The sequence below is a fragment of the Biomphalaria glabrata genome, chromosome 10, assembly GCF_947242115.1.
Source record: "Biomphalaria glabrata chromosome 10, xgBioGlab47.1, whole genome shotgun sequence".
NCBI lineage: Eukaryota > Metazoa > Mollusca > Gastropoda > Planorbidae > Biomphalaria > Biomphalaria glabrata.
In genome coordinates, this window is record NC_074720.1 from 32,993,779 (window position 1) to 33,007,340 (window position 13,562).

The 13,562-nt window shown below is 36.3% G+C and overlaps 1 protein-coding gene across 4 annotated transcripts in view; it reads left to right on the forward strand.

Annotated features, from left to right (window-relative positions):
* Nucleotides 1–13,562, forward strand: part of LOC106066187 (atrial natriuretic peptide receptor 1-like) — a 93,858-nt gene that overhangs the window by 64,089 nt on the left and 16,207 nt on the right. For all 4 annotated transcript variants that reach the window (XR_008780126.1, XM_056043903.1, XM_056043904.1 and 1 more), the window contains 4 exons: nucleotides 532–656; nucleotides 1,488–1,617; nucleotides 11,300–11,381; nucleotides 12,596–12,692. Coding sequence is in view for 3 of the 4 variants with exons in the window: in XM_056043903.1 (XP_055899878.1) it covers nucleotides 532–656; nucleotides 1,488–1,617; nucleotides 11,300–11,381; nucleotides 12,596–12,692 (434 nt within the window). In the remaining variant the exon portion in view is untranslated. The remainder of the gene's footprint in view (nucleotides 1–531; nucleotides 657–1,487; nucleotides 1,618–11,299; nucleotides 11,382–12,595; nucleotides 12,693–13,562) is intronic.

Sequence of the window (13,562 nt, forward strand, 5' to 3'; positions counted from 1 at the left end):
ATCAGTGAAGTGGTGATGATAATTAGAATAATTAAGATGTGTGAAATAGAATGAGAAGTAGTGAATTTAGTGGAGAGATGTAAAGCTAAATTTTTCTATAAATAAAAGCTTTACATCATCATTAATTTGAATAAAAGCACATCGCGCGGCAACGTTCTTAAATACATTTGCATACATTAATGTGATACGTGACCGAAACTTTGTGGCTTTTTACAAAGCTTATATTATTTAAGCTGTCTGTCTGTCTGGTAAAAAGTGTGTTCACATTTTTTCTCTGACACCCATTTTCGTATCAAGTTGAAATTTTGCACAATTATTTATTGCATAGACAAGACATGAATCAATATAAAAAAAATACTCAATTAGTCAATTAATTACTGGAAATCTTCTATTATTTTGTTTTATATCGAATACGGGAAATAGCTTGTACATTATTGGTAGATATAGTTTTAAGGAGGAGTTCTTCCCCTTTTAGATAAGCTTTGCTTTTTTTAAAGGATTTATTATAATTTGCTTGTTTTGTTTTGAAAGGGCAAACTGGCAGATTTCTAACAAATAACAAAGCCGACAGACAGTCCAGCTTTTTGATCTGGGACATGAATAAGAAGAACGTATTTCAACAAGCTGTCATTACCAGATATTCTGTCAATGGTCAGGTAAATTAAACATATTTTTTACAAATCTGATCTCAACTCAGTCAGTCTGTCTGTCTGGTACAATTTTTGTACACTTTATTTCTTCCCATGCCCATTCTCAAGTTGAAACAGAACACAATTATTTACACAATTATTTATTCTTTTTAACAAAACATGAATCAATATAATATATTAACAAACTAGATAATGAATTAATTATTGGTAACTCATTATTTCATTTGATATCGAATAATAGGAATAAATGTTACTTATTGGGATATGTAGCTGTAAATGTGCAGTTCTTTCTTATAGAAGCTTTGTATACGGTTTTTCTCCCACTTCTCATTCTCGGATCAAGTTAAAATTTCGCATAATTATTCATAGTCCGTAATAATAAGCTACATGACTCAATCAAAAAATGTTTTTTAATTTTGTTTTGAATAGAAAAAGGGAGCATATTCCTTTAGTATTTAGATATATGGCAGTGACTATGTGGTAGGTTCGCTTATATAAGCTTTTTTTTTTTTTTGCATCTTGCCTATTGCGCTATTTGGCATGCATGCCCTTTAATTTATCATGTCCTTTTTCGATGATTCCCCTAAATTTGGTAGAGGACACTAAACAGAAAGGAAACTGCATGAAATCTAATGTATTTATCTTGGGTGTATTCAATCTAATTGGGCCATCTGTGGACAATGGTTATGTCTACATTGGCTGTGGCAAAATATGTAGGTCGCTGGGACTGTCTAACCACGTGAAATATTGCACTCCTCATTAATATCCCGACTTGAAGACAAGCCTTATAGGACTAAGTCGTTGAGTATAAAATAAGTTTTTTTAATTGTTCATCAGATCACGTGGGACATGAAAGCCCCCATCCTGTGGGGTAACGGTAAGCAATATAATGATTCCAACAGTTCCAGTGACTTCATTCCACTAGACAGTCCACGCTGTGGTTTTAACAGTGAGCTGTGCGTTCCAGGTAAGCAAATAAACAACTTACTTATCTTCTTTCTCCAGTGAACTCCCAGGGGAGCATAGGGTCGCCCCCACACCTCTTCGCTGAACTTCAGCTTTCTTCCTCTGCAACCTTGTCATTTCAGTATCCTAAGCTTCACTGATTGTGAGGTGGGGTTTCAATGTCTTTCTCAAGGGGTAGACATAAGTTCAGCGCTTTCCCGGCACCCCGTTCACTGAACAGTGTAACCCAAAGTAAAGAGTACTAGCATATAAACTACGAAAAAATAAACAATGAATAAATGTCATCGAACTGAAACATTATTGATTAAACAACAGTTGTTCAAAACGAACAATATTTCATAATACATAATTGTACATTAACAAGATACTTCCATGTGAATCAATTTCATGTTGGTTAACATTACATTAATAATTGTTCAAATAACACACCAATAACACACCTTCCACACGCACACTCCATCTCGGCGCCCCATAGATCAGCTGCTTCATACACCACAAACAATGCTAGCTAAAGACACGGCTCCATGGGCGAGAAGGTGACACTCTTTCCCATACCCCCAAGCCTAACACACTGAAACGAAAGAAAACCAAGATCTAGTGATGCCGCTACAATAAAGAACTTTTCATTAGCGACACCCGTACCGAAAGATCAGCTTACTTACTAAAACTATGTACTTACGTACTGTTAAAACGGGGAAACAGAAAACCAGCTCACAAAAAAAAGCTCCCTCCACTGCGGGAACTAAGGGTGACTTACATATTGAATGAGGTTGCTTGTAAGAGTACCCCATGTTACATGATAATGGGGATTGATTCTAAAAGAGCACCCCATTCTACATAAAAAAATTATAAATTAATTTACCTATTAGCTAAAAAGATTCAATTAGTCTTATAGCTAGATTTAGGTATTTTATATCAGCGTTAACTATTTCTCTCCGTAATTATTTTCCCACCTTTTGAAGGAATACTACACTCTGGGGTTACAGGCTTCAGGCTGACACAGCCACTTTTAGCCAAAAAAACAACAACAAACAAACAAAAGGGTCATGTTGAACTATAAGCTTCAGGGAAACCTATGAGCCTACATAGAATCATAGAATCCCACTTATAAACATCCATTCGGTAAAGGGGGGTTCGAGTTTAAAAACCCCTACCAGGGGGGTTCGAGTTTAAAAACCCCTACCAGGGGGGGTTCGAGTTTAAAACCCCTACCAGAGCGGTTCGAGTTTAAAAACCCCTACTAGGGGTTTTAAGTTTTAAACCCCCTACCAGGGGTTTTGAGTTTTAAACCCCCTACCTGGGGTTTTTGCAGTTAACTCCCCCTCTTCTATAAAACAAAACAAAAAAAAAAATGCAAACGAAAACCCCCTAATTCCAAGAGCACAGTTAAGGAAGATTTTGATTTTAAAACCCCGTCTAAAATTTACGATAAATCCCCTCTTTAATATAAAAAAAAGCTAATTACGCACTCAAAATGTTATGAGCGTAGCTAAATGGGTTTTGACTCAGTTTTGAGTTTAAAGGTTTGAAGGTAAAAAATACCTCTTTAATAATAAAAAAAAAGCAAATTATACACTAAAAATGTTATGAGTGTAGTCTATGGGGTTTTGAGTTTGAACTCCCCTCCAGTGGAGTTTGAAGCTAAAAAGTACCTCTTCAATATAAATAAAAGAAAATTACTCACTCTAAAATCTATGATCGTAGTCAAAGGGGTTTTGAGTTTAAACCCCCCGCCATCTTCAGTGTAAGAAAAAAAAGCAAATTACGCACTCAAAATGCTATGAGCGTTGCCGAAAGGGGTTTTGAGTTTAAACCCCCATTCAGAGGGGTTTGGTGCTAAAAATACATCTTCAATATACAAAAAAAAGCAAAGTACACACTAAAATTATTTGAGCGTAGCCAAGCCAATCGGGGGTTTTAAGTTTCTTCTACAGATGGCTTTTTTTTAAAGTTTAAAACCCCTCCAGATGGTTTTGAGTCTTAGATCCCCCTACAGAGCATTTTGAGGTGGAAAACCCCCAACAAAAGATTTTGACGATAAAACTTCTCTTTTCGATATAAAATCTAAAGCAAACTACAGTCACTTAATTCCTAGAGCGTGGCAGGGCTCCATTAATAAACTGCAGTGAATAGTCATCTACCGAAATCGAAAAACACTAAATGTAGCTCAACAAAGATGGCTAAGACAGATTTTAGGAGTCAGTTATAGAGATGGGATCTAAATCAAGGAAATCCTATGCCGAACTGGGAGTCGACCCTTTAGTAAGATAGTGAGAGAACGACGCATGAGGTTTGCGGGACATGTTCTCCGACAAAATGAATTACGCATAAGAAGAGTTGCAATGATATCCTAGTACAACTTGACGCCACTCATTCATGAGGTCCTCATGGTAGGTGGGAAGAGGCTTCAAACATTACCAGTGACAAATTTTTATGGAAACTGCTTGGTGGCAAATGCTCCGAACGGCGTGGGAGGGTCTAAGTCAGTAAGAATAGCACATTAGGTTTTTGAAATATCTTATCTTATCTTATATAATACAGACGTTACTTCAAAAAAGAAGATGATTACGTCCTACGCGTCATGCATTTAGTCATGCATATTAACCAATGACTTAAATTCTGCCAAGTCACTGGTTTTCCTGGCTAGCTCAGGCAACCCATTCCATGCTCTAATAGCACTAGGGAAGAAGGAGTATTTGTACAAATTTGTCCTAGCATATGGGACGAGGAATGTGCCTTTATCATTGTGTCTTTCAGAGTATTTTATTAAATTTTGTTTTTGTATTTGAAGATTATGGTTCAGTGTTTTATGTATTATTGCTACTTTACTTTTGAGCCTTCTGTCCTGAAGGCTTTCTAAATTTAGTGATTTTACTAAAGGTGTTACTCTAGTCAAATGTGAATATTCGTTTGTTATGAATCGCACTGCTCTATTTTGTGTCTGTTCTAGTTTCTTAATGTTTTCTTGAGTTGAGGGGTCCCAAACAGAGGATGCATATTCTATTATTGGCCTAACCAAGGATAAATAACATTTTAGTTTTATGTTCTTATTTGATTTATAGAAATTTCTTTTAATAAATCCTAATGCTTTGTTTGATTTTTTTGTAGTTTCATCAATATGTGGATTCCATGACAGTTTTTCATTTATTATAACACCTAGGTTTTTTGCGTTTTTAGTCTGTGTTACTGGTTTGCCATGAATAAGATAAGTGGAATTAATTTGTTTTAGTTTTTTTGTTACTCTTAACAACTGACATTTTTCTGGGTGGAAAGACATGCTCCAATTTGATTCCCATTTCTGTAATTCATCTAATTCTCTTTGTAAAATATCTGTGTCTTGTGTTGTTTTTATTGTTCTATATATTATGCAATCGTCTGCAAATAATCTGACTTTTGTTCCTGAAGTAATGCAATTTGGTAAATCATTTATGTAAATTAAAAACAGTAGTGGACCCAAGACTGTTCCTTGAGGTACACCTGAGTTACTGTTATCGGTGTTGATTTAGAACCATTTATTATTACAGTTTGTTCTCTCCCTATCAGAAAGTCTTTAATCCACTGATGCAATGGACCAGTAATGCCGGAATATTTAAATTTTTTAAGCAAACTATGGTGGTGAACTTTGTCAAAAGCCTAAAACTTTTTAATAGCATTAAAATGGACTGTAGATACCTCAGAATATGCATTTTGTTGGCTTTCAATACCAGAAATAGTGCTTGGCGGCGGGGCCTTGCCCCGCGCTGGGGAGCTCCTGGCGCTCCCCCAGACCCCCTTGCTATTAATGGCGGTGAGTCAACAATTTTATGGAAACAGCTTGATGGCAAATGCGCCGAACGACGAGGGAGGGTCTAAGTCAGTAAGAATAGCACATTAGGTTTTTGAAATAGAACTTTTTAATAGCAGGAAAATCCACTGTAGATACCTCAGAATATGCATTTTGTTGGTTTTCAATTTCAGAAATAGTGCTTGGCGGCGCTCCCCCAGACCCTTTGCTGGTAATGTCGGGGAATCTACATTTTTTTCACTAACTCATGGAAGAACCTATTCTAGGGCACAATAAACGTCTTCCGAAAGAATGAAGGGTCAGAATGTAATAAAGATTATGTACACACACACACACACATCGGGGGGGGGAGGTGAGAAAAAAATTCACCCCCCCCTAAACCCCCCCCCCGAAAAAAAATCCTGGCTACGCCCATGCATCAGGGTAAAGATATACTGCCTGGAAATCCTTTGAGGCTATATCTACTAGTTAATCCTAAAATACAAAATACAATAATGATTAAAAATATACTTAGCCCAAAGATCTCCAGAGCAGGGCACAATTTTCCCGAGTACCCCAAGACACGACCAATAACTAACACAAACAATGTATACAGTTCACAACACAGTTCCAGTGGTCAAGCTGGTAACTCAGGAGCAAAGGACAACTAAACACGGTCTACATGCATTATATAAACTTCTTAAGGGGAATCATTCCTGTCTTTACAATTAATCAAACATAGTTATTTCACCCTATTACGTCACATTGACGTAAACATACATATACACAATATTCTAGACAACAAAACGTGCCTAATCCAAACTACTTCCTATACATTTAACACAACTATCAAACACACACAAAAAAAAAAAACCCAACAAAAAACAACTTCACGCACGCATGACACTGATTTCCTTTTTCCTTGCGAATTTCAATGAAGTCAATTGCACGTCTTTTTTTCTTCTTTATGATTGGGGAGGGAGCTAGTTTTGAGAATGAAAGAAAGCCTCTTAATAAGGCAAGTTAAATGGTTACCCATGGACTCTTCTGAAACAGGTCTTGTGGAAACTGTAACTATGTTACTAAAAGAAAATGCAGCTGGGTCAGCTCGCCGGATTGTAGGCTTAGATCTAAGCTTCATGTCATGTCATATTTACATAACTGTATCGCTGCTTTTACTGTCATTGTTACCATAGCAAACAATATTGACCATCACTAATTAACAAATATGACTATAGCTTACCGATCATCTGATAATAGGTCGATAATAGGTCTACTACTTTGTTAAAATGTTTATAAATGCATGATGTCAAACATACACATTTCTTCTTTAAATTCCAATCTTTCATGAATGAATGAACTTTTGGGACCTTTTAATGTTGGGCTTTAAGAACACTTACGCAGCCAAGGTACTCGACTAAAGCGGTAGTGTGTGTGTATATATGTATGTGTGCGTGAAGGGATGTAATTACTCATTGACCACTTAACTATTTAATGCCGAATTTATTTATTATTATTTTAGAATTATAATCTTAGCATGTGGGTAAAGTGTTTTATATTCATGCTGTATATGAAGTAACCGATAAACTATTTACGTTTTAATTTGTCTCTGTATTTGTAATTTTTTTTGTCAGCTGCATTCATTTGTACAAACAGAGAAAGAGATAACTCACCTCCCCCCCCCTCCCATAAAAAACAGTAATTTGTTTGCTGCGGTCATAAACTGCAGTCATCAATCAATGTAACAGAGCAGCTGGAATTGAAGCTCATATCAAACTATTAAGTTAATTGCATTTGTGTTTCTGTGACCTCTCCATTCCGCCACGACAATGTGATTGCTTTCTTGTTAAGGATCTCTATTTAAATACATGTATTCCCAACTGGTGAACATGACAAGGTCATCAAGGGCGCCGTGTAGTTAGAAATGATGTCTTGACTTAAGCATCCATTTTATTTGCTTAATTTGTCTAATCATTATCATTTCGTAGTGAGAAGTATCTGGCCAGAGGATCAGACGATATTACCTGGCCAGACTGCATTGGGCTTTTTGGAATCGAGAAGATTCATGAGAATAGCCAAAGACTGCTCAAATTCTGCACGTACCATAAGCTTTGCATTATTAACACATACTTCAAGACAACATCGCAGCATTGTGTCTCATGGAGGCATCGTAGGTCTGGGCACTGGCACCAACAGGAAAAGAGATATTGGCAGTAAATTCTAACGCCTTGCTACCAAAAAGGGGACTGTGATACTGATCACGCATTAGTGCCCTGCTGGTTAAGACTGCTGCCCACTTAGATCCACACGTGACAGGGAAAAAGATAACCTCGCCCGAATACCTCATATATCCCGATCTATCCCGATCTTCTCAGTAACTGATGTAGAAAAAAGTTAAATGTTTATTCGTGATGCAATGTACCAGATGCACCTGTTTCAAGGCTATCTGATTGGACAGCTTCCTTTTACATTCTTTCATTCGCTTGTCCAATTATCTTATGTTATCTTTTCTTATTGCATCTTAAAGGCTCAATTAAAACCTACGAAAGTTTTAACGTTATTTTCATGTACTGATTATATCTTCCCTGCATTGTTTTGTATTTGATCAAAGACTTAAAAAAAAAGAACTTTGATTTGGTGGTGCATAGTTTCAGAAATGAACGCTACTTCAAACAGTAGGCTCGTGAGCTCTTGTCTAGTAACATCGTCGGTGGTCTGTGTGGGTGTTGTTGACCTCCCGCCCCCTAACTAGTTCTGGTGTTTCCATTGTGTTTAAAAGTTTTAAACGTGGTTGGGAAATAAATAATAAGTTAATAGTGCACGAGTTTGTGACTGAAGAGTTTAGTGATAATTATAAACATTTGATCAATTACTTACTGGGCTATATGGTCCATACAATTTCATTTCGATTGAAATAAAAACCAAATAGCAAGTTGGGAATAGGCTTACTATATTGACAGAACACAATCATTATAATTCAAAATCACTACTTTTATATTTTAATCGTAACTGTAACTGTAGTACTAGGTATTATTTATAATGGATAATAGCTGTTAGCTAATACATTTACATTTTACAATATTTTTACATTATTATAATTAGTAGGTACAAATCTTAAGATATCATGAGAGTTTTACGTTAGATAGGTGGCGGGGGATTTAAGAAGACTAAAAGAGTTTATTAAGTTTGAGATCGGGCTTGAGGAGTGCACCAAAAAAAAACAACATAAACATAACCACATTGGCATCATGTAGTCCTACTGCTTGTTTTAAGTACGCAATCCTCTAACTGAGAAAAACAACTCTATATCTCTGTAGCATGTTTTACCAATACTATTTCTCCCTATTAAGGTAGGCGAAACAGTTGAAGCATAGCCCACTCTTTGAATTACAATATATAGATTATAGGCTACATACATTTAGCTCCTCCTTCGCGATCAAAGATGAGCACATTTCTCATATCCTATGATTTCGAAGATGACTGTAAAGTCCAATCCTCATTTTGAAAAGCCGGCTGCATACGTGTCAGTAGTAGGTTTGGTCAGTTGCAGATAGGCCTGCTTCTTCTGTCAGCTTTTTTGTTGGTTCGGCGCTCTTTCACGCTGGCCACTCTTCTTGCTTCAAATCTCGAGACTCCGAGACTCACAGCTTTACGCCATGAGGAGCGATCGAGAGCTAGTGCTACCCAGCCATGAATGTCAAAATCACATTCCTCGAACTACATATAAACTGGGGAAGTAAAGCTTTATAGCTTTATCCAAACATTTTGTCAAGTTTGTTTTTTTGTTGGAGAGAGTTAAAATATCAAAATATTTTTTTTTAAATGTTACTTAAATTTATATAAAAATATTTTAATTAGCGCCATTAATGATAAAAAAGCTTCAGTAGATTCAATGGTCAGACTGTACAGGACGACTAAACATCAAACGAAAACTTGTACCACACTTTGTGCAGTCCACTAATTGACCTACGTACTTTTTTCCACGTCTCCCCTCCTCCCCTAACAACCAATAGCCCTAGCGATCTGTCAATAACAGCCCCTGACCTTGACAAATTCAAATCTCGAGCGCCTTCTTCATCTCGACTTTTTGACCTTCTTACTAATAAGAAAAGCGGCCACGGACGTAGAAAAAAAACTCCTTGATAAAAAGGGAAAAAAGAATTGCTTAAAAAGTATCGACGAGAACAAGTAATCAAACGTTGAAACGAAACAAAATGTTAATTTCATGCTACAGTAAACATCGCGACATAAATGATACTGTGTTTATTGTGTTTGGCCTAATAAAAGGGACACAATTGATGTCTACGTTGAAAAGGAGGGAGGGAAGAAAGAATGAATGAGATGACACCAATCCCGATTTGTTTGGCGTGGCAGGGGAAGTGGGCACAAAACTATAGCTTTCCATTAATCAGGGAGCCACGATACAATGAACTGGGACTTTTACAAAAAATAGATTAAAAGTAGCATTAAGTATTTCTAAGCTTGAGTAAAACATAAGAAATTCATACTTTATACATTATACTTTATACTTCATACTTTATACTATGTTGATTTTTTACGCATTCACATAAAACTAATCAATAAATGATCATTGATCTACTTGCTGTGTTGTGAGGATATCGATTCAGATTTAAAAACAAATGCGCCAACTGATCAATAAACATTCTGGAATATTGATTGAATGATATAATAGATACTGACCAGCAGAAAGATAGAAGTTTAGGAACATATATTCGACTGCTTTACAAATGGTCAGTCGGGTAGAACTATTGCTTGACCAAGAAATCAAAAGTCAATAATTGTTTGTATGACTCACGACAGTGACTAGAGCACAACAACGTGTTAGAACCTGATCATCATTTTGCTTGACTTGTGCATGATAGTCTGCGCTCACCGGCCGGCGCGTCATCGATCTCTGGATACTAAGCTCTGGTGTAGGTTTTAGTCTCTGGTGAGTTCTGGAAACTACTCAAAGTTGTGTGAGTACTTAATACATGTAGATCTAGTAATAACCGATCCTGCATGGTGTAGGATAGTTTACCTTAACCTGATGTTTGACTAGGCTGTTTTATAGTTTTATTGTTACTGCATATTAAGCATCATTGTCAGCTTGCTGTACGCTCAGTTTATGTGGGTTCCAGCCAGCAAGGGACGTGGGTTAGCGTGTGTGAAATGTTTAATGCATTAAGGTGTTCCAAATTGATGTTATTTGTATAAGACGACTAATAGTCTAATACTATTTACATGGAAGAGTCAAATATTTACACCGGATAGGAGGTGTATGTTTTAATATAATAATATCATTCTTCGTAATGTCTATGTATGTATATAGCCTATGTTTCTTATACCTAGTGGCGAATAGAAAGATCATTCCGAATTTCTCATGTTATTAATAAATTAATTTCAGTAGACATTTCATGCTATGCCTCAACAAGTATTAAAGCCTATACTCATTCTACAGACATCTCAATACTCTGTACAATGTCTTTGCAAAGTAGATTATATATATATATATATAAATCTTTTTTTTCCCACACGATTTTCTCCCTTCCCTCTTATTCCTTAAGCCTTTATGCCAATGTAGGTAAATGACAGACACATCAAAGAAAAAAAAATGATTCTGCAACATGAATTAATTTTACAAAAATGAAATGTAATGAATTGATTAGCGGTAGAGATCTTGGCAAAACTTAACCTGGGATTAACTCTTTTAAGTACACCTACCACGTTATTTTTCCTAATATGGAGTGACAGTTAAATCTAGATGCCAAGAACACTCTCTGGGCAAATGTGGCTTCAAGTTCATAATACTGCCAAACAGATTTAATTAAGTTAGATATCATATTAGTCTTCATGTCTAGAATATATCTTTTTTTGTAAGTTAAATAATATTTTTTCCTTACTTGTTTTAATTTTCTAGACAATTTAGTTGAGGTTGTAGCTCCTCCTATCGTCGTCTCAATCATGTTGGCTGCTATTATCATATTTCTCATCATATATAGGTAGGTACAAAGTTTACTGGCGGGAAAACGAGATTTTAAATTAATTGACAGTTACTCTGCAAATAACTATCATGATAATTATAAATTTATAAAAATAATTAAACTAAAACTGGTTTCTATATCTTTTAAGAACAATCACACTAGAGCGACAATATTTTGTGGCTGCGACTAAACTAGGTAATCATTTTTAAACAAGGGAAAATTACGAATCATTATGAAATTTAGAATGTAGGCCATATGTAAATCTACTCGTTTCATTATTCTCAACATGTTGTATTCATATATTTACGATGATTACAAAATATGTGTCTCAAGTTTGTTTGCGCTTTTAATTGCATATAATTGGTGAATAAAATAGTTATTTCTTATTTGTGATAACCAATCCTTTAGGTCTACGTTCGTCCAACAGGGTTTTCCGTTTTCTATTGTATATTCAGGGTCGCCTTTGGGAAATTAGAGGCTCTAGGCCAGCGGTTCTCAACCTTTTTAGCTCGGCGACCCCTTTTTACTATTCACCACCATGCGGCGACCCCCAACCGTAAATATTCTAAAGTATCAGCGCTTTCGATAATGTTATAAAAATCGTAATCCATAGTTCTGTTGGTCTAAGGCGACCCCTGCAAAATCGTCTTTCGACCTCCATGGGGGTCGCGACCCACAGCTTGAGAACCCCTGCTCTAGGCGAAGTGAATTTGGTGACCCCAAATGAAATAGAAAAATAAAAAGCAAAGAAAAAAAATACAATTACGCGTTACAGCCTCAAATTAACAATTCGACATTTTCACCACAAAAGGAAGCAACAAAAAGCGTCTTCTAACATGGGTAGTCTAAAAAGTAGATCTAAACATTCGCAAATAAACCATAGAAGAGACTTACAGCTAAGCTAGTAGACAGTGCCGTAGAAGAGACTTACAGCTAAGCTAGTAGACAGAGCCGTAGAAGAGACTTACAGCTAAGCTAGTAGACAGTGCCTTAGAAGAGACTTACAGCTAAGCTAGTAGACAGAGCCGTAGAAGAGACTTACAGCTAAGCTAGTAGACAGTGCCGTAGAAGAGCCGTAGAGCTATGCTATGTTTGAGATTTGATCCAAGTTTCTCTCTTTTTTTTTTAGCCCTCTGCCCCAGGAGGCCGCCTAATTTCCCCATGCCTAAGGCCGGCCCTAGTATATTTCTATTTAAGTCTAGATTAATATGATTCTATAACACAATTATCAGGTGGTGGAAGAAAGAGAGAGAACTGTACGAGACGATGTGGAAAGTCAAGTATACAGATTTAAACTTCAATATTGCCAGAGGTCCCATATCTCAAACGGTAGGTGCCATACAAAGTTTAATCGTTTTTAACTTAGCCACTGTGCCTGTTACGATGCTTTGTCTAAGTTAAGGCTCGCTAACATTGGATATGTCTAAGGCGCGTGTCTGTGTTGAAACATAATGAGTTTATTAATGTAATAAATTACAGCGGTATTTTTTTTTTTTTTGCATTGTCTTCACTGCTTCTGAGCAAAATGCATTTATTTCTTCGTCGTCATAGACCACATCCCTCCCTAAGAGCTTTCTGTGGCTCAAAGGCCAATTCATGACATTAGCCTGCTCCATCATCCCTTTCTAAGTCGTTGATTTTACGCTCTTATCTTCTTATCTTATATAATACAGACGTTACTTCAAAAAAGAAGATGATTACGTCCTACGCGTCATGCATTTAGTCATGCATATTAACCAATGACTTAAATTCTGCCAAGTCACTGGTTTTCCTGGCTAGCTCAGGCAACCCATTCCATGTTCTAATAGCACTAGGGAAGAAGGAGCATTTGTACAAGTTTGTCCTAGCATATGGGACGAGGAATGTGCCTTTATCTTTGTGTCTTTCAGAGTATTTTATTAAATTTTGTTTTTGTATTTGAAGATTATGGTTCAGTGTTTTATGCTCTCTTGTGTAATGGTGGAGTGAGTGTGTTTGTGTGTGTGGGCAAAGAATCGAACAATGAGAAAAGATAGGCTACTCCAGTGGGGTCTATACTTTACAACACTTTGTGTTTCAGAGTATACCCTTAAAAATGTCATTAAACCATGGAACTAAGATGAATATTTTGCACATTTGTTTAATAAAAAGTTAAACTTTTATTCAATCAAAAGGTATTTGAAGCATAAAATTCTACATATTACATACTGGAAGATACCG